Source organism: Bos mutus, chromosome 14, assembly GCF_027580195.1.
Source record: "Bos mutus isolate GX-2022 chromosome 14, NWIPB_WYAK_1.1, whole genome shotgun sequence".
NCBI lineage: Eukaryota > Metazoa > Chordata > Mammalia > Artiodactyla > Bovidae > Bos > Bos mutus.
Window position 1 is genome coordinate 6,368,743 of NC_091630.1, and position 27,680 is coordinate 6,396,422.

The 27,680-nt window shown below is 38.4% G+C and overlaps 1 protein-coding gene across 1 annotated transcript in view; it reads left to right on the top strand.

The window, feature by feature from the left end:
- The window catches only part of CNBD1 (cyclic nucleotide binding domain containing 1), a 383,222-nt gene that overhangs the window by 61,354 nt on the left and 294,188 nt on the right, over positions 1-27,680 (top strand). The window contains exon 4 of the mRNA XM_070382901.1: positions 13,456-13,614. Within this exon, the coding sequence (XP_070239002.1) occupies positions 13,456-13,614 (159 nt within the window). The remainder of the gene's footprint in view (positions 1-13,455; positions 13,615-27,680) is intronic.

Genomic DNA, 27,680 nt, shown 5'->3' on the forward strand with positions numbered 1-27,680 from the left:
AAGGTCCGTCTAGTCAAGGCTATGATTTTTCCAGTAGTCATGTATGGATGTGAGAGTTGGACTGTGAAGAAAGTTGAGCACCGAAGAACTGATGCTTTTGAACTGTGGTGTTGTAGAAGACTCTTGAGCATCCCTTGGACTGCAAGGAGATCTAACCAGTCCATTCTAAAGGATGGGGAGCACATGTATACCTGTGATGGATTCATTTTGATATTTGGCAAAACTAATACAATTATGTAAAGTTTAAAAATAAAATAAAATTAAAAAAAAATAAAGGAGATCAGTCCTGGGTGTTCTTTGGAAGGAATGATGCTAAAGCTGAAACTCCAGTACTTTGGCCACCTTATGCGAAGAGTTGACTCATTGGAAAAGACTCTGATGCTGGGAGGGATTGAGGGCAGGAGGAGAAGGGGACAACAGAGGATGAGATGGCTGGATGGCATCACCGACTTGATGGAGGTGAGTTTGAGTGAACTCCAGGAGTTGGTGATGGACAGGGAGGCCTGGCGTGCTGCAGTTCATGGGGTCGTGAAGAGTCGGGCACGACTGAGCGACCGAACTGAACTGAACTGAACCTCTCCCAACATATACTCAAACCAAGTTCTGAAAGGAAATGAAATAGAAAATTGACATGACTGAGTCCTCATTTACTTAACAAAAACAAGGTTATTTTACCCTAAATGTTTCAAATTAATGGGACAGACACCATGTGATGGTATAAGTTATTTCAGTCGCTCAGTCTTCTACGACTCTTTGCCACCCCATGGTCTGCAGCACGCCAGGCCTCTCTGTCCATCACCAACTCCCAGAGTTTACTCAAACTCATGTCCACTGAGTCAGTGATGCCATCCAACCATCTCATCCTCTGTTGTCCCCTTCTCCTCCTGCCCTCAATCTTTCCCAGCATCAGGGTCTTTTCCAATGAGTCAGTTCTTCGCATCAGGTGGCCAAAGGATTGGTTTCAGCTTTAGCATAAGTCTGTCCAATGAATATTTGGGACTGATTTCCTTTAGGATGGACTGATTCGATCTCTTTGCAGTACAAGGGACCCTCAAGAGTCTTCTTCAACACCACAGTTCAAAAGCATCAATATATATATATATATATATACATATATGTATATATATATATAAATAAATTGTCTTCTTTGTACATTGTAGAGTTTAGATAAAATTTAATTCCACCAATCTACTTAGGTGTTAAAATACAAAAACTGCATCCATATAAAAGAGCCAGAGGAAAATGTCCTTTAACAAAGAGAAGCTACAGGGGTTCCTGTCCATATGAAATATGTTATTCTCAATGTTCACATCTCAGGATGCCTGTTAAGGCACAATTAACATGGATACTGACATAACTTTTCTTTAGTAGAAAGCAATTGGAAATCTAATTAGGACATTGTAAGAAGGAAATTTCAGAGTAATGAAAGCAAAAACTAACCTCATGTGAATAGATGTCTACATCATGTATCATCAGGCATGCAAATTGAAACAGTAGTAAGACACCACTATAAACTTATTAGAAGATCCAAAATCCAGAATGCTGACAATACCAAATATCAGCAAGATTGTGGAGCAACAAGGACTCTCATTTATTACTGGTGAAAATGCAAACTGGTACCAGCAGTTTGGTTGTTTCTTACAAAACTCAGCCCACTCTTACCACATAATTCAACAATAACACTTCTTGTCATTTACCCAAAGAAGTTGAAATATATGACACACAAAAGCTGGCACACAAATGCTTATAGCAACTTTATTCATAATTGCCAAACCTGGATGCAATCAAGATGTCCTTCAGTAGGTGAATGGCTAAACAAACTGTACTGCATCAGATAATGAAATATTATTTAGTGTTAAAAAAGAGCCACAGAGCCATGAAAAGACATGGAAGAAACTTAATTGCATGTTACTAAGTGAAAGAAGGCAATATGAAAAGGACACGTTGTATAATTCCAACTGTATGATATTCTAGAAAATGAAAAACTAGGGGGATGGTAAAAAGAGTAGCAGTTGCCAGGGTTGGGGGGAAGGGAGGGATGAATAGATGGAATTAGACGATTTCAATGAAAATACTCCATATGATACTATAATGGTGGTTATATATAATTATATGCTTATCCAACCCATAGAGTTGAAGGTCAACACCAAGAGTGAGCCCTAATGTAAGCTATAGGTTTTGGCTGACAGGGATTCAATATAGGTGCATCGATCGTAACGAATGTACTAGACTTGCGGAGGATGCTGATAATGTGGAAAGCTGTGCCTGTGTGTCAGGTGGGGTATATGTGGGAAATCTCTGTACTTTCTGCTCATTTTGTGCAAACAAATACATACAAATACATATAGGAGTTATTTATTTTGTGATCCAAAAAGATGTATGGTGGAGGATGGCAGAATGAACTCTCCTCATGGTCATTTATTATTAAGCATTTACAGAGGTAGCATTATTTGAGAGTCACAGACAGAAAGTTGGCATTGCTTTCAAAGCAACTTTCAATAAATTCCAAATCAGTGCTTCTCAACTTTTAATATGTGCATTAATCTCCAGGGTATTGGGAGTGGTTGCTTTTTAAAATGCAGATTTTGATTCAGAAGGTCTAAGGTGGGGTGGAAAGAGTGTTTCTAATAAGCTGGCAGCTGCTGCTGCTCCCGGTCCATGGACTACAATTGAACTATTCAAATTTTTTTCTTTAAGAAAAGGAAAAAAAAATTACAGAATTGCAACTTTTTAATGGAAAAATTTAATCCCCCTTTAAACAATTAATTCATTCATTTATGGTCTTATTTCAGTTAGTTAAACTGCATTGCTGTGCATGGTCTTTGGTTAAAATGTACTTGTTTTATTATATTTATAGCAAATATCACGTTGCAGTTAATATGCAGAGTGTGACATTTTGGAGTTTCTGTGGTGTATTTTTACTCAGTATATTTTAATGAAGTGCGGCAAGCATCTGTTATCTTTAAAATTTCAATTCTAATTAAGTATAGGATCAGATAAGTAAAAAAACATAAGTAGATTGCTATGTTCAGAAGGAGATTCCAAGTTTATAACTTATAACAGATAATGACAGATTTGTAATCATAAATTGCAATATTGTGCAATATCATTTTCTCTCAGCTTGTGTTATATAACAAACAATTGAATGACTTAAGTTGGAAAGAGCGAAAAGATTTTGGGAGTCTGCAAATAGTGTTCTCCCATCCCACCAGCCCCAGGACTCCACCAAGAGTCTTCTCCAAGTTCCAAAGGCAGCCTGACCAGAAGAGTCTGCTGGGATCCTCCTCATGGGCTCAGAAGTCTGTATGCTCACTCAGTTGGTCAAATTACCAATCACTCCAAAAGCTTTCAACATGTGTTTTGTGCAAAAACTGATGCTTTAGTTTGGACTTTAGATTCTGAAGAGATTAGGATATCCCAGCTGCTTGAATTAAAGCTCAGAATTTCACTTCTAGATCTAAAAGCAGTAGTAACAAGTGGCTTTGATCTAGATTAAAATGATGTGGAACTTTGTAATTTGTATATTTTCTCAAACATTTTAAAACAATAATTTGGTATAGTACATAAGCTACCTAGATGGATTATAAATTCTTTCTAAAAGTGTAAGTTTAGAAAATGTTGGAAAATAGGAATATTTGGAGATAAAGCAACTGAAAACCTAGGCAAATGAATTCTAATAGATTGATTTAAAAAATCTCTGCAAAATTGATTTTTTTTTGTTTTTTATTTTCTTCTGAAAATCACAGATCTATTTTGAGAAAATCTATTTTGTTCTCTAGCATTGTCAAAATTACCCTTGTACAACAGCTATATCTAAGTAGTGTTTATTTCATGCTAGCCTGGATCTAGCCTCAGGACATTTAACTATTTAGAAAATATGTATTTAACATTAGAACTAATAAAACTATTCTTGTTATGGTTTAAAACCCATATTTTCACTGAAGTTTTGAGATCTATTGAATGAGATGCTCCCTGTATTTTTAAAAGTCAGAATTAGAACAATTCTGCTTCACTGCGTGTGCATACTAAATCACTTCAGTCATGTCCAACCCTGCCGCCCCATGGACCATAGCCTGCCAAGCTTTTCTATCCATGGGATTCTCCAGGCAGGAATACTGGAGTGGATTGCCGTGCCCTCCTCCAGGGGATCTTCCTGACCCAGGGATCAAACCCAAGTCTCTTATGTCTCCTGCATTGGCAGGCAGGTTCTTTACCACTAGCGTGGCATTATTGGTAAAGAACCCACCTGTTTCACTATTTTATTCTAAAAAGAAAAAGAAATAAAAAGAAAAGTAAAAATTTACACTCTTTGGAAAGAAACCTTATGATACCTCGTAAGCTTTGTTTATTTAGTCTTATTCATTTAATATATACCAAGCAGTGACCATGTGCTGAATCAGTCGGGCAGCGTCTCTGTACTAAGAAGGTGCATGTTGGCGTCACTGAGAGGCCCTGAGTAAGAGGGATGAATGAAATGAAACGCAATACAAGTTTGGGGGATGGTTATACTGAAAGAACTTATGCTAGCCACAGATGGTGTCCTGGAAATCAAGGCAAGCATCTCTGAGGGAAGGGATGTTTAAGTTCAAAGATGACTTAAGGGTTGGCTAAAAGAAAGGAAAGAATCTCTGAGGCAGAGAGGCCTGAGTGTGATGCTCTTCACACTGCTGATTATCCAAGGACTCGTGAAGCTCTCCCTACTGATACTCTGCTTGCCCTGTTTAGCAGCTGTGAACAGAAACCTAAAAATGGTATTTTTTCAAAATAGCCCATGTTCTCTGCCACAGATTCCAAGAGGAAATGGTGGCTGGGAGGGGTGCGGGAGGAGAAAGAAAGAAAAAAGGAGGAAAAGAAAAGGGGAAGGAAAAAAGAGAGAGAGAACAAAGAAAGGAGGAAGGAAAGAGGAAGAAAGGGAAGGGAGAAATACAGGGGAGAAACAAAGGACCATCCTGCCAGCCTAGGAGCAGTACTGCGACCTTTCAGAGAGTTCTATGAAGGAAAGAGAGGGAACTTTATATAAACCTAACTGGTTGCTTCAGCCATGGTCTGGGGTCATTCTTTGTGTCATCCTGATGTCATCCAGATTAAAGCCTTTAATATGACATAAATGAAATTCTGTATGGGTTGGGGCGTTATTGTAGCAAAGTGACGGTGATCTGTAGAAATCGTTTATGTGTGCAGGGTTTCCCTGTGTTAAAGTGGACTGATACAGGACAGTTTCAAGTCTGAATCTAAAAACAAACGTCATTTATGTTTACGACTCCCACTGAGGAGTGATCGATTTTGCTGGAAGGGAGGACCTTTGGTTATGCTTCTTTCTTGATGATTTTGGTTAGAAGTATTTGAGAATGGGTGCTAAGAACTGAATTGCTCGGCCTCATAAAGGTATTCTAATTTGGAGTTGTGGAGCAAGTCTGGAGTGGCGAAAGGCAGACAAAAATGGGGTGAAAAAGAAGCAAGAGTAGCCAGGAAATAACTGAGGGGAGATGAGCACCAAGTGAGGAAAACCCCTTGATCCTGGGCAGAGAGGTGAGGGCATTTAGGAAGAGAGATCGGTTAGTGGATTTCAAGTACCCTGGTTCATATGTGGTCAGGATCAGTTCAGTCACTCAGCTGTGTCCGACTCTTGGCAACCCCATGGACTGCAGCATGCCAGGCCTCCCGGTCCATCACCAACTCCCGGAGTTACTCAAACTCATGTCCATCAAGTTGGTGATGCCAACCAACCATCTCATCCTCTGTCGTCCCCTTCTCCTCTTGCCTTCAAAGCATCAGGGTCTTTTCCAGTGAGTCAGTTCTTTGCATCAGGTGGCCAAAGTCATGTGTGATACAAACATCTAAGATAACCCCAGCATCTGATGAACTCTGCTGTACTTACAAATGCTTTGAATACTTGGTTTAGTTTAGTTTAGTTCTGTTGAGGAAATACAGAAAAAGTTGGTTTCACCTCTGGATAAGCAAGGCATGGAATAAGGAGAGTATTTAAGGAAGAAGCGCAGTGGCAAAGGAGACATCAGGATGTAAGTATAATCTCCTGGGAAATTGCTGGAAATTTAGGAAGAGCTTTCTACTTGCATGAATTTCCATGGGAACTTATTTTAAAAAGATAGCATATGATATTCCTTAGATGCAAAATTTAAAAGAAAATGATGCAAGTGAAATCATTTACAAAACAGAAACGTACTCACAGACTTAGACAACATACTTGTAGTTAGGGGAAAAGGGTGGAAGGAAGGGATAGTTAACTTCAGATTAACATATGCACATTGCTACATTTAAAATGAATAACCAACAAGGACCTATATATAGCACAGTAACTCTGCTCAATGGTATGTGACAAGCAGCCTGAATGGAAGGGGTGTTTTTGGGGAGAATGGATATATGTAAATGTAAGTCTGATCTCTCTGCTGGGCACCTGAGACGATTGCAACCTTGTTAATTGCTTATACTCCAACATAAAACAAAAAGTTTTTTTTTAAAAGAATTAAATAGTGAACAATGTGAAATTATGAGTTCAGTTGAAGAAGTAATGTGAGTGGTGATGTCTCATAAATCCCGTTCATCAAAGACCATATGTAACTAAGAAGAAAAGTCACCTTTGATTTAAAGGGAGTCAGTCCTATGGTTCAAAAAGATATGGTTGAAATTTTGGACTATCTTCCCTATTGTATAATATTGGTGGCAGGAAATTTTGCTCCCTGTCTCCAAATTGATCCTTCCATTTCCCTAAATTAGGGGTTCCACTCATTACTTAGATTAGCCCTATGGGTTTAAGATTTACTTGAGGAGATTAGTACAAAATAAAAAGGGAAATTCTGAAAATTCACAAGCCACATTTTCTCTGCATTTGATTCTTCAAAAATTTAAAATTAGGTTCAGTTTGTGTGACACTATAGCTGAATAACTGGAATAGTGTTTATCATTATTTCTTAAGAGTCAGTAATAATCGTTAATTCCTATACAGATGTCAAGTAGAGAGCATTAAGTACTGAAATAAGACTGTCCATAGAATGTGGAAATGAGAATGGAAAAGAAACTAAATTGAAGCCATTGAGGGGAATATATAAGAGCTTGACAAATAGCTGATTTTAGAATGCTGAGCAAAAGCAAAGATCAGTTAAAATTAGATGATGTAGATTTGTAATCACCCAAGTGTGTGACCAATTCAGCAATGTTCTTTGGGCGGAAAAAGTAGGGTGATTAAATTGGAAATATGGAAATGATTCATACCTGGGAGCTGAGATAATGAACACAATGAACTCTACTTGGGCTAGATAGTCAAGAAATGTTTGCTAAATTGAATCGTGACTGGAGGGAATTTAGGTTGTAAGTAAAGATAGCACACAATATTCGATTATCATTTTCTAAATATATAGTAATATATGGTTCTATTAAAAATTATCTTAGATATTCCAACTTTTTAATTTGATGCTTATTAATATTTGCAATTAACCCTTGGGAGATAAATCTGTTATAATCTTCTCTAAATAACTTTCCTGTATGTTTGTATAGCTTGTCATATAATCTGGAAAATGTATTGCTGCCTTATTCTGTAGAATACACGTAAGTTCAATGTTCATTTTTAAATGTGGATTTTCTATTGCTCCTTGGAAATGAAAGAGAAGACATTGAGTCTGTCAAGGACATTAATTTAATAGAAACCAGGGAAATATTGCTTACCTCTGTCTAAACTTAAAATATTCTTTCTTATATTATAAGAGATGACAGGATTCCAATGTTGACTGTCAAGAGTTTATAATGAAACTTGCCTTCAACTCTCCTCAATTTTAACTTTGGATGTATTGGCAACGTGTGGGACAAAGTCAGCACTCTCGCTCAGCACAAAACAAAGTCTGCAACTCACCACTTTCACGCTGGTGCTGGAGACTTACCCTCTGCTCTCTCCGTCTTTCGGCATTAGTGATAACGAGGCTAACATCAGCAGACGGGGTAGACTTAGTGCACCTGAAGTGACTGGACTTAACTTTTATTATGATAAGTCAGGATGATTTCAGTTTCCTTAAAAAATGACCGAAGAATCCTACAGCAAATATAGAAAGAGTCCATATATTTTTCTGGCTTTAACTACTACTTACTAAGATCTCGGAGAAGGCAATGGCAACCCACTCCAGTACTCTTGCCTGGAAAATCCCATGGATGGAGGACCTGGTGGGCTGCAGTCCATGGGGTCCTAAGAGTCAGACAGGACTCAGCGACTTCCCTTTCACTTTTCACTCTCATGCATTGGAGAAGGAAATGGCAACCCACTCCAGTGTTCTTGCCTGGAGAATCCCAGGGACAGGGGAGCCTGGTGGGCTGCCGTCTATGGGGTTGCACAGAGTCGGACACGACTGAAGCAACTTAGCAGCAGCAGCAGCAGTAAAATTTCTATGGATTGACAAAAAAGTGATGGAGAAGGTTAAAGAAGGATTTTGAGGAATGATAAAATGTTTGTAAGATGGCTAATGCAAGAATGTATGGAAAATAAAGTTCTGTGATGGCCTTTAGACTAGTTAGATCTGGGTTTGAACTTCAGTTCTGCAATTTGGTGATTATGGTGCCTTAAGAACATTACCTCAAACTCTGAATCTTAGGCTCTTTATCTAAAATGGAGACAAGAATGCACATGCGAGGGTGATATTGGAGGATTGGTGAGATAATGTATCTAATTTGGCTTTATTTTGCTTAGTGGTGGTGCTAATTGCTACACCTGAGTTTACTGAGGAAAAGAGAAAAATATTTTTTCTATGCAACCAAAATGACCAATAAATAGAACAAAATTTTATTAAAAAAAATCCTAAACACTTTAGATCAGAATTATTATTACCTATATACAAGGAACATAATCACATACATAATTTGTAACAACATATTACATATCTTGGAACAATCTTATCATGTAACAAGTAGGACTTATATGAAAGAAAAAAGAATATTTGGAGGCCTTAGACTAACACAGGGCTTCCCTGATAGCTCAGTTGGTAAAGAATCTGCCTGCAATGCAGGAGATCCTGGTTTGATTCCTGGGTCAGGAAGATCTGCTGGAGAAGGGATAGGCTACCCATTCCAGTATTCTTGGGCTTCCCTGGCAGTTCAGCTGGTAAAGAATCTGTCTGAAAATCAGGAGACCTGGGTTCCATCCCTGGGTCAGGAAAATCCCCTGAAGAAGGGAAAAGCTACCCACTCCAATATTCTGGCCTGGAGAATCCCATGGATTGTATAGTCAATGGGGTCACAAAGACTTTGACAAGACTGAGTGGCTTTCACGAACACTTTCAGTCTACCACAAAGGGCTCAGTTATCAAATCAGACTCAAAAGGATCACAGATTTACCCAGTGTAAAACGTCACTAAAATTTAAAGATGCATGTATTTGTGAAACACAGAAACATAGAGAAGTGAGAGATTACCAGCACAGCTCCCCAGAAAAGATGTGATTCATGTCTACAACTCCTATATGTTACTTTGCCTTGGCAATTTGCACAAGTTAATCACTCATAAACAGATTTTGAATTTTGTATGACTGAACATTTTAGACTATATAATGCCAAAGAATGCTCAAACTACCGCACAATTGCATTCATCTCACACGCTAGTAAAGTAATGCTCAAAATTCTTCAAGCCAGGCTTCAGCAATATGTGAACTGTGAACTTTCAGATGTTCAAGCTGGTTTTAGAAAAGGCAGAGGAACCAGAGATCAAATTGCCAACATCCGCTGGATCATCGAAGAAGAAAGAGAGTTCCAGAAAAACATCTATTTCTGCTTTATTGACTATGCCAAAGCCTTTGACTGTGTGGATCACAATAAACTGTGGAAAATTCTGAAAGAGATGGGAATACCAGACTACCTGACCTGCCTCTTGAGAAACCTATATGCAGGTCAGGAAGCAACAGTTAGAACTGGACATGGAACAACAGACTGGTTCCAAATTGGGAAAGGAGTATGTCAAGGCTGTATATTGTCACTCTGCTTATTTAACTTCTATACAGAGTACATTATGAGAAACGTTGGGCTGGAGGTAGCACAAGCTGGAATCAAGATTGTTGGGAGAAATATCAATAACCTCAGATATGCAGATGACACCACCCTTATGGCAGAAAGTGAAGAGGAACTCAAAAGCCTCTTGATGAAAGTGAAAGAGGGGAGTGAAAAAGTTGGCTTAAAGCTCAACATTCAGAAAATGAAGATCATGGCATCTGGTCCCATCACTTCATGGGAAATAGATGGGAAAACAGTGGAAACAGCATCAGACTTTATTTTTTGGTGGTCCAAAATCACTGCAGATGGTGATTGCAGCCATGAAATTAAAAGACACTTACTCCTTGGAAGAAAAGTTATGACCAACCTAGATAGCATATTCAAAAGCAGAGCCATTACTTTGCCAACAAAGGTCCGCCTAGTCAAGGCTATGGTTTTTCCAGTGGTCATGTATGGATGTGAGAGTTGAATTGTGAAGAAAGCTGAGCACCGAAGAATTGATGCTTTTGAACTGTGGTGTTGGAGAAGACTCTTGAGAGTCCCTTGGACTGCAAGGACATCCAACCAGTCCATTCTAAAGGAGATCAGTCCTGAGTGTTCTTTGGAAGGAATGATGCTAAAGCTGAAACTCCAGTACTTTGGCCACCTCATGCGAAGAGCTGATTCATTGGAAAAGACTCTGATGCTGGGAGGGACTGGGGGCAAGAGGAGAAGGGGATGACAGAGAATGAGATGGCTGGATGGCATCACTGACTCGATGGATGTGAGTCTGGGTGAACTCCGGGAGTTGGTGATGGACCGGGAGGCCTGGCGTGCTGTGGTTCATGGGATCGCAAAGAGTCAGACATGACTGAGTGACTGAACTGATAATATTGAATTGTTTCTAGTTTTGCTACATAAATATGATAATAAGGATTATTTTCTATTGTTGACTAAAAAGATGCACAGTGTGAGAGTTGCAAGTTAAGTTTTATTTGGGGCAAAATGAGGACTTTAGTCCGGGAGACAGCACCTTTAATAGCTCTGAGAGACTACTCCAAAAAGGTTATAGGGGGAGGTTGATACATAAGATTTTCATGAAAGGGGAGTTCAGTGCAATCATGTGCATATGTTACAAAAGATTTTCTGCTAGTCACAAGGAGCTGATGTCACCATGAAGGGATTTAATGATTTTCTAGATATGAAGAGACTCAAGGATAGGGGTCATTAAATCAGTTCCTGAAAATATCCAACTATCTGAAGACCTGTCCCACCAGTTTCCCTGGATTGCAGAGCTCCTCACTGTCCACACTTAATTCCCCTCAGAGGGTGTTAAAGGTTGGCATCTGTTCCAGCACAGGGTTTAATCACCACAGAGGCAGATGGCAAGTGGCCTCGTTGTCGTTCAGCTGCTGGCAAATGTTCTTGGCAAGTGCTAATTTGTAGTTGACACTCCCATTTCCCAAAGAGCACCAGACATAACTTCACCATTCGGTCAGTCACCGTATATGACCCTCTGTTTGTCTCTGTCACTTTTGGTGCCTTGCTATCAGCTGGTTGGCTTCTGGGCTTCTGTCATGGCTCAGCTGGTAATGAACTTGTGTGCAAGTTCAGGAGACACAAGAGACTCTGGTACAATCCCTGGGTCAGGATGATCCCCTGGAGAAGGAAATGGCAACCCACTCCAGTATCCTTTCCTGGAAAATCCCATAGACAGAGGAGCCTGGGGAGCTACAGTCCATGAGATTGCAGAGTCAGACATGGCTGAGTGCAAACATGCCCGCAAGCTGGCAGCAGGTATGACTTCCAGGTTGGCTTCACATGGCTTAAATATCATTGAGGACTACTTTGAATCCTTTGGCTGCCACTTCCCTGGTGGTGTAGGCATTAAGGAGTCTGCCTACAATGCAGGAGACCCAGGTTCAATCCCTGGGTTGGGAAGATCCCCTGGAGAAGGAAATGGCAACACCTTCCAGTATTCTCGCCTGAAAAATCCCATGGATGGAAGAGCCTGGCAGGCTGTAGTCCATGGGGTCACAAAGAAATGGACAGGACTGAGTGGCTTCACTTTCTTTGGCTGGCTTGAGATTTTCAATGTAAAGGCAGGAATTCCAGGAAATTCTTGCTTTTGGCAAATATGATGAACTTGTGCCAGAAGAACATTGGATCAATGGGGACTCAATTTCTAAACCCCCCGGATTCAGTCCACAGACCACTCTTCTTTAGAACATAAGAATTTTATTCCATTGGCATTTGAAAATCAGAGCTGGGGAAAGGAAAGCAGTCTATTGTTTTATATATGAATCTTAAACATTGCTGAGCTTTACTGTACTTACTGTTTATAGATGTAACTAGGGATAGAGTGTTAAATAGAGTTCTAGGTTTCTGTGGATAGAATGACTGAGGTTCTCTGAAAATGGTAGAAGGGGAAATAAATTTTGACTCTCAGTTTTATCTTTGTAAATTATGGTGCAATATCTTTCTGTATCTGTCAGACAAGTAAGTTTTGCTATTAAGCATTAATGTTCTGTGAACTTTGGATTGCAAAAAGCTCTTTCCAGCTCTACTGGAAAGTGGATATGAGTGATTAGACAAATTATGCAAACTCTTTAAGCTGAAATTTCCTTGTCCCATAAATGGGGGATAATATTTATTTAACTTAGTTAATGTTAATGATAAATAGGTATATCACGTTTAATAGAGTAGCCAGTACCTTTAAAAAGACTTAAATATAAGTTAGATGTTAATTTGATCATTGTTATTGTTATTCTACATAATGCTTATTTTATATTTAACTTTAAAAAAATTTCATGTTTATAAGTAAAGGTGACTAATCTGTGATCATTTGGATTTTTATCATCTCCAGCTCTATTTTTTTTCTTAAGGATGACAATATTTGTTAGATTGGTTTTCCTTAGGTTTTTTAGTTACCTCTTAATCGGAAAGCTTGGAGCTGGAAGTATAAATGGGAACAGGTCATTCATTCACACATCTCTTGGGAACTTAAATGTATATCGTATGGTAGCACAAGAATACATTATGGTGGCTGCTTTCAAGATGTTCATAATTTACCAGTTGGAAACAGAAGTTTTTTAAAAAAGTACTTTTATCATTGGTGAAAAAAAAAAAACCTTGCTGGAAAACAACCATGAGAAAATAAAGGAAGTGTGGTAACCATTGTCTTAAAATATTTTCCTAAGTATATGTACCTAATTTATTATGGAAAATCTTTTAATCACTTGGGACAGTCATAACATCTATAATCAAATTCTGTACCTAGAAAATATTTTATATATGGTAATTTTGAGTGATAATTTTGAGACTTTGAGTGATGTGTTTAATTGTGTTACTAATAACCAGAGAAAAACAGACACCGAGAAGGAATATATTATTAAAATGCTAAATTATCTCAGAACAGTGCATTTCTACTCTTGACAATAAAGAGTTCACATCAGTAATTTTTTATACAACATAAAATATTATGCTTCCTTGTTTAGAATACCTGCTGAAGACACAGCAGAAAGTAAACCTCTGCAACCTGATGATTCTCACAATATAGCTATCCATGTTAAGAAAGCGCGTGGTGGGCGCACCTTATACGGACCAAAAAAGTATGAAGAGAAGGTAGCGCACTTCATGGCTGTTTTAAAGAAACTGTAAGTATTTTAAATATGTTACTTCTTGTAGTTGGATAATTCTTTTGAATAGCTTTTTTTTAAATCACTGTTTATTCCTATTCAACATGGATAGTCTATTGGATAGGAACAAATCACTCCTCTTGCCTCTGCCCTCAAAACCAGGGAGAAGTGACTGAGGGTCCCCTTGGGGTGTATTAGTCATATTCACTAACATCATAGATCTTATCATGACTCCATTAGTCACACTGCAATGGGTCTAAATGCTTTACGTAATTCAAACAAAAATAATGCAACTGAAACCTGTTTAATTGATGGATATTTTGTGGTATCTATAGCCCTCCATTTATCTCTAGCTGAACCACGAGCAGATCCACGGCCTATTTGAGTAATGCCATTTAATATATTTTAAAAAATAACTACCTTATACTCTAAAATTTTTCACTTTGTCATCATACTTGAAATTTTAACAAATTGATTTTGAGTAAGAATAGCCTCTTTTGAAAGAAATGTAAATATGCCTGACAAGATTAAGAATACTGGTTATTGATAACAGAGCATTTTGGCTTAATCATATTATTATGTCTTAACTTATACTTAAATTCAGCAGCTCTGAGTAAATAGTGTTAGATGGGAGGAAGGAAAAAAGAGGTTGAAACATTAAAATCATTGGAAAGGTCATATATGGGGATGTCACCAGAAAGGAAGGCTTTGAACAGGTTGAGGACATTGTAATTGTGAAATGTGTACAAAGAACAGACAACGGGAGGGAGAGGTGAGAGAAAGAGAATTACAAAACTTTCTGTTAAGTTTTGTATTTTGAGGCATATCAGGTTAAATACAACCTTACACGTGTTAGCTAGATCTTGGGTTGTAAGCAACAGAAACTGGCTGGTTAATTAAAACAAACAAACATAAGGAGTGGGGAAAGGGGAAACTTGTGGAGAAATATTGGATAGCTCCCAAAATAGAGAAAGAAGTATTTGATTCTTCTGGGTGTATAACACTGGACTCAGTCAGCTACAACTATTTTTGATTGGAGGTTCTTAGGCTCACACTCTAGTTTCAGAGAGAGGGAGTCAGATTGTTGATTGTTGCGTTTGCTTCCATATTCATATCTTGGATAAAGGCTAATGGGGATCACACCCTTTAATTTACAATTGTACTGAATTTACATTCAATTGGTAAGAGCATTTCAAAAGAGAAAATATCAATGTCTCAGAAAGAGGGGCAAATGGATCATGAATAAACAATATTAAAAGCAATGAATTAAAACGTGATGAAATTTTTATAAATAATTTTGACTGACGTTATTTTTCACTTATTAATGAATTCAGTATATACTTTTGAATCCCTACAGTTTCTGAAAATATTCTTGATTTTGGGATGGCAGTGGTGAATACAATATTTTTGCCCTCATGGGGAGCTTATATTCTAATGTAAGAGGGATAACACACACACACACACACACACACACTATATATATGTATGTATATGTATATATTATGTTAGTGGTAGGTATTAGAAATAAAAACTAATGCTGAATATGTGTATAGGGGATGATGGGAATGTTTAGAGAAATCATATAATTTAATGAAATGAGAGAGCTAGTGAGTCAGATATCTTGGAGAAGTCCATTTCAGGGAGAGGAAACATAAGTGCCAGAGCTAGGCATGACACATGTTTTGTAAACTGGGGAAAAAAAAAAAAATCAGCAAGCAGGCCAGTGTTGCTTAAGTGCATCGGTAAGGGGAAGAATGGGTAGCAGTGCATCTTCAGGGTTAGCTGAACCAGATCATTGCTCTGGATCTTGCAGGCTATGGCAGGTTTTCAATCTTGGTATGACAGGCAAATGGGAGTGACATTGTTTTTATTTACATGGTAATGTGTCATGTATGGAGAGTCTACTGTGGGTACCAGGAGGAGATTTGGGATGACCTGTCAGAAGGCTATATGGAATTGGTCTAGGTGTGAGATAACTGTGGTCTGAATTCTGTTTTTAGGGAGTTCAGTTTGACATGTATCAATAGAACCTGACTTAGCTTTTAGAAAAGTTGTGAGCTGAATAGTTTTCAATTGATATTCCTGGAAGCACATTAGGTTATTAGCTCAACCTGACCCCCAACAAAGATAATGCTGGGCAATTCATCTCATGCTCTCACATGTTTGTATTTGATGACATTGCCTATAACACCACCGGCTTTAAAAACAGAATTATGGATTTCTTTGGTAAACATAATTGATTTCTTTATAGATGATTAATTTCTGGAAAACAAGTGATGTGTATATGTAACTGGGGGCGTTGTAGAAAGGGTAGGAGAAGAGACAAACTGATAAATGAGCTGTGAAAAGCAGTTTAAGATCCTCTGAGAAAACTTGGCCCAAATGATTTTTCTCCTACTTTCTCCAATTAAAGATGTTTCCTTTGAGGGAAGGAGGCATCTGAAGATCATTATGTTTCAGTGGAGCAGTGATGTAAAGCCCCTTCTCAGGAATGACTCAGAGGAACTGGTCCCTGAAAGGACATGAGGATTTGTGTCTTTTAGATTTAGGCTGTTTACAGTCCAAATGCAATATGGTTCTTACAGTACTGTTTGCTAGTGAAATGGGGTATAACAGGAGGAAATGTAATCTCAAACTATATTTTAGGGTTACATGTTGATGAGAGAAATATACTTTGTGGGTTATTAATTCTGTTAAAAATGAAAAGTTGGTATAAAAACTAAGTGGAATTGGAGAGGCCCTCTTCTTTACATAAAAAAAACAAAAAGGTCTTTATTTCGAAGAATTGACTCGTTGGAAAAGACCCTGATGCTGGGAGGGACTGGGGGCAGGAGGAGAAGGGCACAACAGAGGATGAGATGGCTGGATGGCATCATGGACTCGATGGACATAAGTTTGGGTAAACTCCGGGAGTTGGTGATGGACAGGGAGGCCTGGCGTGCTGTGATTCATGGGGTGGCAAAGAGTCGGACACGACTGAGCGACTGAACTGAACTGGAGTGTCCAATTACTTTGTGCCCTTGTGGACTGTAGCCTGTCAGTCTCCTGTCCATGGGATTGCCAAGGCAAGTAATGAGTTGTATGATCTCGGGCTACTTTCTATCTCTTGATACATAATTCACTAATCTATAAAATGGGTACAACTGTTAGTGTCATAGGATCATTGTTGTCGAAAAACCTAAATTAAGTTAATAAATGTAAAGCCCCATGAATATTATTAGTCCATCATAGGTCTTTGTACAAGTCAATCTTCCCTTTCCAAAGGAATCTTCCATGTTATGATAAGAATTTTTTAAAGAAGACTTTGCTATGTACTTCCTATAGCTGAAGTACAAAGAGGTTCCTAGTATTGCAGAATAACAATGGTCATATATATTTTTTTAATTTAAGAAGGAATATGCAGATTTCTCTTAGTTTGTGAATAAATCTACTGTGCTGTGCTTAGTCTCTCACTTATGTCCAACTCTTTGTGACCCCATGGACTGTAGCCCACCAGGCTTCTCTGTCCATGGGGATTCTCTAGGCAAAAATACTGGAGTGGGTGGCTCTCTTCCAGGGGATCTCCCCAACCCAGGGATTGAACCCATGTCTCCTGCATTGCAGGAGGATTCTTTACTATCTGAGCCACCAAGGAAGCCCAAGAATATGGAGTGGATAGCCTATCCCTTCTCCAGGGGATCTTCCTGACCCAGGTATTAAACTGGGGTCTCCTGCATTGCAGGGGAATTCTCTACCAGCTGAAGTACCAGGGAAGCCTTTGTGGATAAGTAATTGCTGCTGCTGCTGCTAAATCGCTTCATTCGTGTCCGACTCTGTGTGACCCCATAGACAGCAGCCCACCAGGCCCCACCATCCCTGGGATTCTCCAGGCAAGAACACTGGAGTGGGTGGCCATTTCCTCCTCCAATACATGAAAGTGAAAAGTGAAAGTGAAGTCTCAGTCGTGTCCGACTCCTATTAATTATTTATTATATATTTATATTAATTTACAAAGGTGCGAGTGATATTTTTATACTAGAGTTTCAGAAACTACTGCTGCTGCTGCTAAGTCACTTCAGTCGTGTCCGACTCTGTGGGACTCCATAGACAGTAGCCCACCAGGCTCCCCTGTCCCTGGGATTCTCCAGGCAAGAACACTGGAGTGGGTTGCCATTTCCTTCTCCAATGCAGGAAAGTGAAAAGTGAAAGTGAAGTCGCTCAGTCGTGTCCGACTCTTAGCGACCCCATGGACTACAGCCCACCAGACTTCATCCATGGGATTTTCCAGGCAAGAGTACTGGAGTGGGGTGCAATTGCCTTCTCCTTCAGAAGCTACTAGTTGGTCACAAATTAATTAATGTTTAAGAAAATAATATCTTTGTGTCATTCTCCTACTGTTTGGAAATACATAAATGCTCTCATTACTTATTTCTTGTCATTTTTTTTTCACTGTGTAGCTATGTCTTAGTCCCTTTGTGTTGCTATAACAAAAAAAAAAATACAGACTGAATGGCTTAAATAACAGAAATGCATTTGTCACAGTCAGTTCTGGAGGCTGGGAGATCTGAGATCAAGGCACCTGCAGATTCCTTGGATGGGGCGGGGCCCCTTCCTGAATCACTGGTGGCCATCTCCTGGCCATGTGCTCACGTGGCCAAAGTGGACAAAGCTCTCAGAGTGTCTTCTGAGATACAGTGCTCAGTGTGTGGAGCAGGGGGAGAGGGGTTCCCTGAACCAATACGCAATTCAACTCAGTTGTGTTTCTACCTACTCAGAGACAGCACCAGGTTTCATAGGTTTGGGGTTCAGATCTGCAAAACTAGTCTTTTCTCCAACTCATTCTCCCCTTTCAGACCACAGTTGAAAGCTTGTGATTCTGACTGACCCACCACAGATTAGAGGTTGCCACAACCCTTCCGTGGACTTCAGATGCCGCTCACGAGTCTGGATTGTTGTCTGTACTTCTGACCGACTGACTGTAAATCACAGGCCCCCACGGCCCCTTCCTCAGGTTCAATTAATTTGCTAGAGCAGATCAAAGGACTCAGAGAAACATTTTGCTTACTCGATCACTAGTTTATTATAAAAAAGTATAACTCAGGAACAGTCAGAAGGAAGAGATGCACAGGACAAGGTGTGTGGGAAAGGATGTGGAGCTTACCTGCATTCTTGGAGCGGGAGTGAGTTAAAGTTGCTCAGTTGTGTCTGACTTTGTCATCCCGCTGAGTGTAGCCTGCCAGGCTCCTCTGTCCATGGAACTCTCCAGGACAGAATACTGGAGTGGGTAGCTATTTCCTTATCCAGGGGATCTTTCCAACCCAGGGATCAAACCCACGTTTCCTGCATTGTCATGAGGATTCTTTACCACTGCGCTACATGGGAAGCTCAAAGAAAGAAAGACATTATGCATATTATTTATATTATTGTTTAATAATACATATACTGCTGCTAAGTTGCTTCAGTTGTGTCCAACTCTGTGCGACCCCATAGATGGCAGCCCACCAGGCTCCCCCGTCCCTGGGATTCTCCAGGGAAGAACACTGGAGTGGGTTGCCATTTCCTTCTACAATGCAGGAAAGCGAAAAGTGAAAGTGAAGTCTCTCAGTCATGCCCGACTCTTAGCGACCCCATGGACTGCAGCCTACCAGGCTCCTGCGTTCACAGGATTTTCCAGGCAAGAGTACTGGAGTGGGGTGTCATTGCCTTCTCCAATACACATACTATTATTATATAGTACAGCTAATTAATATATATTAAACATTTTTATTGAGGTATAAGTTAGTTACAATAAAATGCATATTTTAACACATTCAATTCGATGCATCTTGACACATGTATACATCTATGAAACCATCATCACTGTATAAATTTGATATGTCTTAACATGTATATATCTATGGAACCATCACCACAATTAAGATAAAGAACATATTCATCATTCATAAGAGTTCCCTCGTGCACCTTTGTAATCCTCCCTTTACTCAACCTCACACCCACCCCCTTCCCTAAGCAGCCGGTCGTTAGCTTTTGGCCACTACAGTTTCTTTTCAAAATTTGTAGACATGGAATCATACAGCATATTCCGTATTTTAGCCTGGATCTCTCACTGAACACAGGTATTCTGGAGAGTCATTCATGTTGTTTTGCATACCAGTAGCTCATTTCTTTTTTTTTTTTCTAAGTGGTATTATTACTCAGTGGTATTACTGGTATTATTATTCCTGAGTGGTATTATATTATCCACTCAATAATATGCAACTGTTTTTATCTATTCATCTGTTTATAGACATTTGGTTTGTTTTTAGTTTTTGTCTATTATATAAAGCTGCTATGAACATTCATATTCAAGTCTGGACATTTGCCTTCATTTCTGTTAAGTAATGCTCAAACTACCGTACAATTGCACTCATCTCACACGCTGGTAAAGTAATGCTCAAAATTCTCCAAGCCAGGCTTCAGCAATATGTGAACCGTGAACTTCCTGATGTTCAAGCTGGTTTTAGAAAAGGCAGAGGAAGCAGAGATCAAATTGCCAACATCTGCTGGATCATGGAAAAAGCAAGAGAGTTCCAGAAAAACATCTATTTCTGCTTTATTGACTATGCCAAAGCCTTTGACTGTGTGGATCACAATAAACTGTGGAAAATTCTGAAAGAGATGGAAATACCAGACCACCTGACCTGCCTCTTGAGAAATTTGTGTGCAGGTCAGGAAGCAACAGTTAGAATTGGACATGGAACAGACTGGTTCCAAATAGGAAAAGGAGTATGTCAAGGCTGTATATTGTCACCCTGTTTATTTAACTTATATGCAGAGTACATCATGAGAAACGCTGGACTGGAAGAAACACAAGCTGGAATCAAGATTGCTGGGAGAAATATCAATCACCTCAGATATGCAGATGACACCACCCTTATGGCAGAAAGTGAAGAGGAACTCAAAAGCCTCTTGATGAAAGTGAAAGTGGAGAGTGAAACGAAGATCATGGCATCCGGTCCCACCACTTCATGGGAAATAGATGGGGAAACAGTGGAAACAGCATCAGACTTTATTTTTCTACACTCCAAAATCACTGCAGATGGTGACTGCAGCCATGAAATTAAAAGACGCTTACTCCTTGGAAGGAAAGTTATGACCAACCTAGATAGCATATTCAAAAGCAGAGACATTACTTTGCCAACAAAGGTTCGTCTAGTCAAGGCTATGGTTTTTCCTGTGGTCATGTATGGATGTGAGAGTTGGACTGTGAAGAAGGCTGAGCGCTGAAGAATTGATGCTTTTGAACTGTGGTGTTGGAGAAGACTCTTGAGAGTCCCTTGGATTTCAAGGAGATCCAACCAGTCCATTCTGAAGGAGATCAGCCCTGGGATTTCTTTTGAAGGAATGATGCTAAAGCTGAAACTCCAGGACTTTGGCCACCTCATGCGAAGAGTTGACTCATTGGAAAAAACTCTGATGCTGGGAGGGATTGGGAGCAAGAGGAGAAGGGGACGACAGAGGATGAGATGGCTGGATGGCATCACTGACTCGATGGATGCGAGTCTCAGTGAACTCTAGGAGTTGGTGATGAACAGGGAGGCCTGGCGTGCTGCGATTCATGGGGTCGCAAAGAGTTGGACACGACTGAGTGACTCAACTGAACTGACATGAATTCTTTATTGATGTAGTCCATTGTTGTTTATTGTTATTTAGTCACTAATTCATGTCCAGTTCTTTGCAACCCCATTGACTGTAGCCTGCCAGGCTCCTCTGCCCATGGGGTTTTCCGGGCAAGAATACCGGAGTAGGTTGTCATTTCCTTCTCCCAGGAATCTTCCTGACCCAGGGATCGAATTCATGTCTCCTGCTTTGGCATGTGGATTCTTTACCACTGAGCCACTAGGGAAGCCCTAAAGTAATCTATACTGCTTATGAATTGCCTTTTAATGTCTGGTTTTACATCTTGAGATTATACTACTTCATTCTCCCTATTTTCTTGTCATTTGAGCTTATTTTTGTCATTTACAGTCCCTTTAGTGGTTTAGTAGAAAATTTAGAGAAGAAATAAACCATCTTTTACTAAAATTTACCTCAAGCCATTAATCTTATTTACAGAAAGCCAATATCCTTATTGACCTTCATTTCTTTAAGTGTCAATGTGGGTAGATGAACTTCCTCTTGAGGAAACATCAATAATATTAATAGCAATAAGAATCAGTTTTTATTGCTATCTTCTAAAAGCATAAATGAGACAGGAAATAATCTAAGCGTTGGGTTTGAAAAAATTGTGTCACTGATTCAAAGTTAAATTGACTAGTGTTTTTTACTTGAAATTAGATTTATAAAACATTTTCAATGTAGTGTTCTTAATAAGTAAGCATCCGTTTTTTTTGTATTTTACAGTATATACACAAATCCTAGTAACGCATCCTAATTTCATATTTGTAAATGATATGCTTTTTGTTTTAGGAACATATATTCTAAGTATAGCTCTCTATGTAGCAAATACATATTCTTTTGTAGAAAAGAGTGCAATCTATACAACAACCTAGGAATATTTGGAATATGAGTATATACACTGAGCATTCCAAATAACATCACATGAACAATGTAACTTTTCACTGTCTTCTTTTTTCAGTTATGGAAAGGTTAAGATTACATCTTTGAAATCAGTTCAAATGTTGAATCTGTCACTGAGTTATGAATTCAGAATAAAGTTAAAAATCAAGTCACATTTTTCCTTCTGTAGTCAACATTGTCCTTATCATTAATCACTAAATAACAACAGCATTTGTTTTCTTGGGTATTTGTTATATGGATGATATATTTTTCCTTAGTTTAAAAGAAGAGAATTGTCAGAATGAAAACTATTATAAAGAACACTAAATATCCAATTCCAAATGATTATTCTCCCAAAATATTTCTTAATACACAAGGACTTTGGATAAATCAGATCTTCAGTATAGAAATAGATTTTTATTTAGAAGTAACCATCTCCTATAGGAGGTCCCATAGGGCTGTATTTCTAAGGCTACTGCCTGTGCCAGAGGCTGCTCAGCTGACTCACCATCACTTATCAGGTTAACTGCTATTTCTTTAAAAGAGTTAAAAGGTGATACAAAAGCAAAGTGAGACATGCTAGATTCTTCCAATGTTGTTGAAAAATGTAACAATTAAAGGTCCTTGACAGAAAAATCTTTTGGATTAAATTACTTTACTTATATTAAATAATAGTACTTCCACAAACACATATAACTCAACTTTTTCTATTTTCATTGATTTTGATACTTATAAGTTCTAAAAGTCAAATTTATCACCAACTTTCAAGCATTTGCCTTTATTTTTCTCTTCTGACTTCCTTTTTTGATTTCCATACTTGAGACTAGAATTTTTATAACAGTTGAAAATTTATTACTTTAAAGAATAAGGCAAGTTAAACAATGTTCTAAGAATGGCTTCAGTTATGGTATAGTGACCCCGATCCTTAACGTGACTATTCCCCTGGTTGTGGGCAATGTTGCCAGCTGCTGGCTCACAGATGCCAGCTCTGAGTGAGGGAGCGATCCAGCCCAAGTTTGTGCCCTTTTGCTGACATTCAGTAACTGAGGTGGATGTTGGAGACTGTTTTATGCCATATTCACATTATGCATTTCTTGACTTTAGCAAATGTCTAGCTCATTGCCCAACTTGTATCTCAATGTGGATTTATGTTCATATTTTAAACACATTTTGAGAAAGTATAAAAGTTTTGCCAGTTTAGATACAAAATCAAAGACATGATCCATGAAAGAAATAATTAATAAGGAAGAGTTTATTAAAATTAGAAATTTCTGTTTTGAGAAAGACAAAGTCAAGAAAATGAGAATGAATTAAGATACATCAAAAGACTGGGAGAAAATGCTTGCAAAAAATACATCTGATAAAGAACTGGTATCCAAAATATACAGAGAAATTATAAAACTAAACAATAAGAAAACAAGTTGATTTTAAAAAATAGACAAAAGACTTTAACAGACACTTCACCAAAGTAAATATATGGATAACAAATACGTGTCTGAAAAGATATGTTGCCTCACATGTTATCAGGGAAATGCAAGATAAAACAAGCAGGTGATACCACTACACACCCGTCAGAATGTCTGACGTGCAGGACACTGACAACATCAAATGTTGGCGAGGATGTGGAAAACAGGAACTCTCATTCATTTCTGGTGGGAATGCAAAATGGCAAAGCCGTTTTGGAAGAAAATTTGGTGGTTTTTTATAGAACTCAACATCCTCTTTGTCCATGTGTGTTAGTTGCTTAGTTGTGTCTGACTCTTTAGGAGCCCATGGACTGTAGCCCACCAGGGATCTGCTATCCATGGAATGCTCCAGGCAAGAATATCAGAGTGCGTAAGGATTCCCTTCTCCAGGGAATCTTCCCGGACCCAGGGATTGAATCCAGGTCTCCTGCATTGCCAGTGAATTCTTTACTGTCTGAGCCACTGGGGAAGTTGGCAAATGATTGTTCTCACTAACATTTACCCAAAGAAGTTAAAAACTTCTGTCCCCACAAAAATCTGCACATGGGTGTTTATAACAACTTTATTCATAACTGCCAAAGCTTGAAAGCAACCAAGGTGTCCTTCAATAGGTGAGTGGATAAGTAAACCGTAGTAATGCAGACACTGGAATACAACCCGAAGTTAAAAAGAAATTAGCCATCACACCATGAAAGATGTGGAGAGAACTTGATTGCATATTAGTAAGTAAAAGAAGCCAATATGAAAAGACAACATATGATGTGATTTCAACTCTATATGGCATTCTAGAAAATGCAAAACTATGGAGGCAGTAAAACATTCATTCATTGCCAGGACTTGGGCAGCGGGAAGGATGAATCGGTGGAGCACAGACAATTTTTAGGGCAGTAAAAGCACTCTGTACGATGTCGTAATGATGAATACATGTCATTATTCCTTTGGTCAAGCACAGAATCTGTATACCAAGAGTGAACTCCAATGCAAATCATGGAGTTGGATAATTATGATGTGTCAATGTAGATTTATTAACTTTAATAAATGTCCTTCTCTGGTGGAGGATATTGATAATGGGGGAGGCTGTGCGTGTGTAGATGCGGGGAGTACATGAAAAATCACTATGACCTCTTGTTAGTTTTGCTCTGAATGTAAAACTTCTCTAAAAGACAAAGACTATATAAAAAAGTTCACTGACTCAGGCAAATCCACAGTTAATATGCTATATTGTATTAAAATTAATGTGGTAGAGTTTATTATAGAGATAAAATATATTTTAACACTTTTGAAAATGACCACAGTCATATGTATTATAGAGTATAGTACATATAGTACATAGTCGTATGTTCTAAGAGCCTAACTGCTGCTGCTAAGTCATTTCAGTCGTGTCCAACTCTGTGAGACCCCATAGACGGCAGCCCACCAGGCTCCCCCGTCCCTGGGATTCTCCAGGCAAGAGCACTGGAGCGGGTTGCCATTTCCTTCTCCAATGCGTGAAAGTGAAAAGTGAAAGTGAAGTCGCTCAGTCTTGTCCGACTCCTAGCGACCCCATGGACTGCAGCCTACCAGGCTCCTCTGTCCATGGGATTTTCCAGGCAAGAGTACTGGAGTGGGTTGCCACTGCCTTCTCTGAAGAGCCTAAAGGGACTACTTAAATTTTTTGGTTACACTTTACTGTGTTTTATGGGGCAAATTATTTGCTATTGTATTATTAAGGGATTTGCAAAGATCTCAAGATCTAGGATAAGAATAATAGTTGATACTTATTGAACTTTGTATTTGTTGTTGCCTTTAATGTTCACAGCAATCTAATTAGGTGGGAGATATTATTTCCCACTCCACCCCCTACAGTTTTAACAGATGAGGAAACTAGGGTTTGCTAGTACTTTCTGGGACTCGAATCTGGGACTGAAACTCAGAATGATCTGAAAGTAAAATGTCTGTTCTCAGCCACTGCAATATATGAATTTGACTATTAATTATCTGCAGAACTTTTGTACACATAAACTCACACCTTCTGACATACACACACATGGTACTTTCAGAGTATGTTTTTGAGAGGGAGACTAGACACAGAAGTTTTTTGGAAAATAAGGTGAGACCTTGAAGCTTTACATAAAATTAAGAAACATGAAAGGTCTACGTAACTGAACACATTTGGGTTGATGCAGACTGTGGGAAGCCTGTGGCATTGCTCTGTGTATGCACATGTGTGTATCTGTGTACATGCTGTATGTTTATGCATACTCAAGCCTTCCCAAAGAACAGGGTAGAGATATCTGATTACAAGGGTTTTAGATGCCCTTGGTGGCATAAGTCTCTTAATTCTGTTAATTTAATCTAAGATTTGTTGACATACACACACACACACACACACACACACACAAACACATACACGCATGTGTGTGTGCTCAGGTGCTTCAGACTCCAAGGACCATAGCATGCCAGGCTCCTCTGACCATGGGATTTCCCAGGTAAGAATACTGGAATGGCTACCCATTTCCTCCTCCAGGAGACCTTCCTGACCTAAGGTTCTAACTCGTGCTTCCTGTGCCTCCTGAATTACAGGCAGATTCTTTACTGCTGAACCATCAGGGAAGCCTATATATTATATAATATAATATATATATTATATATATATATATATAACTATATATTAATATCTAGTTAATTATCTCCAATGCATGAAAGTGAAAAGTGAAAGTGAAGTCACTCAGTCATGTCTGACTCTTTGTGACCCCATGGACTGCAGCCTACCAGGCTCCTCCGTCCACGGGATTTTCCAGGCAAGAGTACTGGAGTGGGTTGCCATTGCCTTCAACGTAGTTCTTCTTCACTTTCTGTCAAAAGGATATCTGCATATCTGAGGTTACTGATAGTTCTCCTGGCAATCTTGATCCCAGCTTGTGCTTCATCCAGCCCAATGTTTCTCATGATGTTCTCTGCATATAAGTTAAATAAGCAGGGTGACAATATACAGCCTTGATGTACTCCTTTCCCTATTTGAAATCAGTCTGTTGTTCCATGTCCAGTTCTAACTGTCGCTTCCTGACCTGCATACAGGTTTTTCAAGAGGCAGGTAGATTAGATCTTAATTGATTTCATTTTGCAATGCTTTATAATTTTCAATGTATAAGTTCACAACTTCTACAACTTTTGTTGAAGTAATTTCTAAGAATTTTATTTCTAATAGATGTTTTTATAATTGAAATTTTTAAATTTTGGTTTTGAATTTTTAATTTCTTTATTGATTGTTAAAATACTAATTATTGCTTTTCAAATTGACCTATACTATGACCTTGATAATTTAATTTTTAATTCTGCTTGTTATTTCATAGTTTCCTTAGAATTTTTACATATACCATCAAATTATATGCAATAATAGTTTTACTTATTCCTTTCCAATCTTGATGCCCTCAAATATAATTTTAAATAAAATTGAGAGATAGATATTTCTTGCCTTTTTTCTTGATTTTAGACAGAAAGTAATGAGTAATTTACCACTGAGTATGTTAGTTTAATGTTTTTTTGTAGATCGTTTAACCAGGTTGAGGAAGTTTTTTTCTATTCCTAGTTTACTAATATTTTTAAAAGTTTGTAAATAGAAGTTAAGTTTTATCAAATCATTTTTTCTACATCTACTGAAATTATCTTAAGTTTTCCTACTTTATTCTACCATATTGATTTTCAGATATTAAACTTGCAATCCCAGGTAAATTCCAACAGGTCATAATGTATTATATTTTTAACACATTGCAACAATTTGCTCATATTTTCTTAAGAATTTTTCCTGTTTCTCCATGAGAAGTATGAATCTCCAGTTTTATTTTGTGATCATACTCTTATTTTCTGAAAGGTTTATACAGGATTGGTTTTATTTATTTCTTAAGTGTTTGATAGAATTCACTGTTGAAGGCATCTGTGTATGCAATTTTCTTTAGGGATGATTTTAAATTATAATTTCAGTGACTTTAATAAAAACTTATTCAAAATTTCTGTATCTTTTTTCAGGTTTGCTAATTTATGATTTTCAAATCTTTGAAACCTATGTTATCAAAGATATAGGTATAACTCTATGTGTGCATTAGTTACTCATCTTGTCCAACT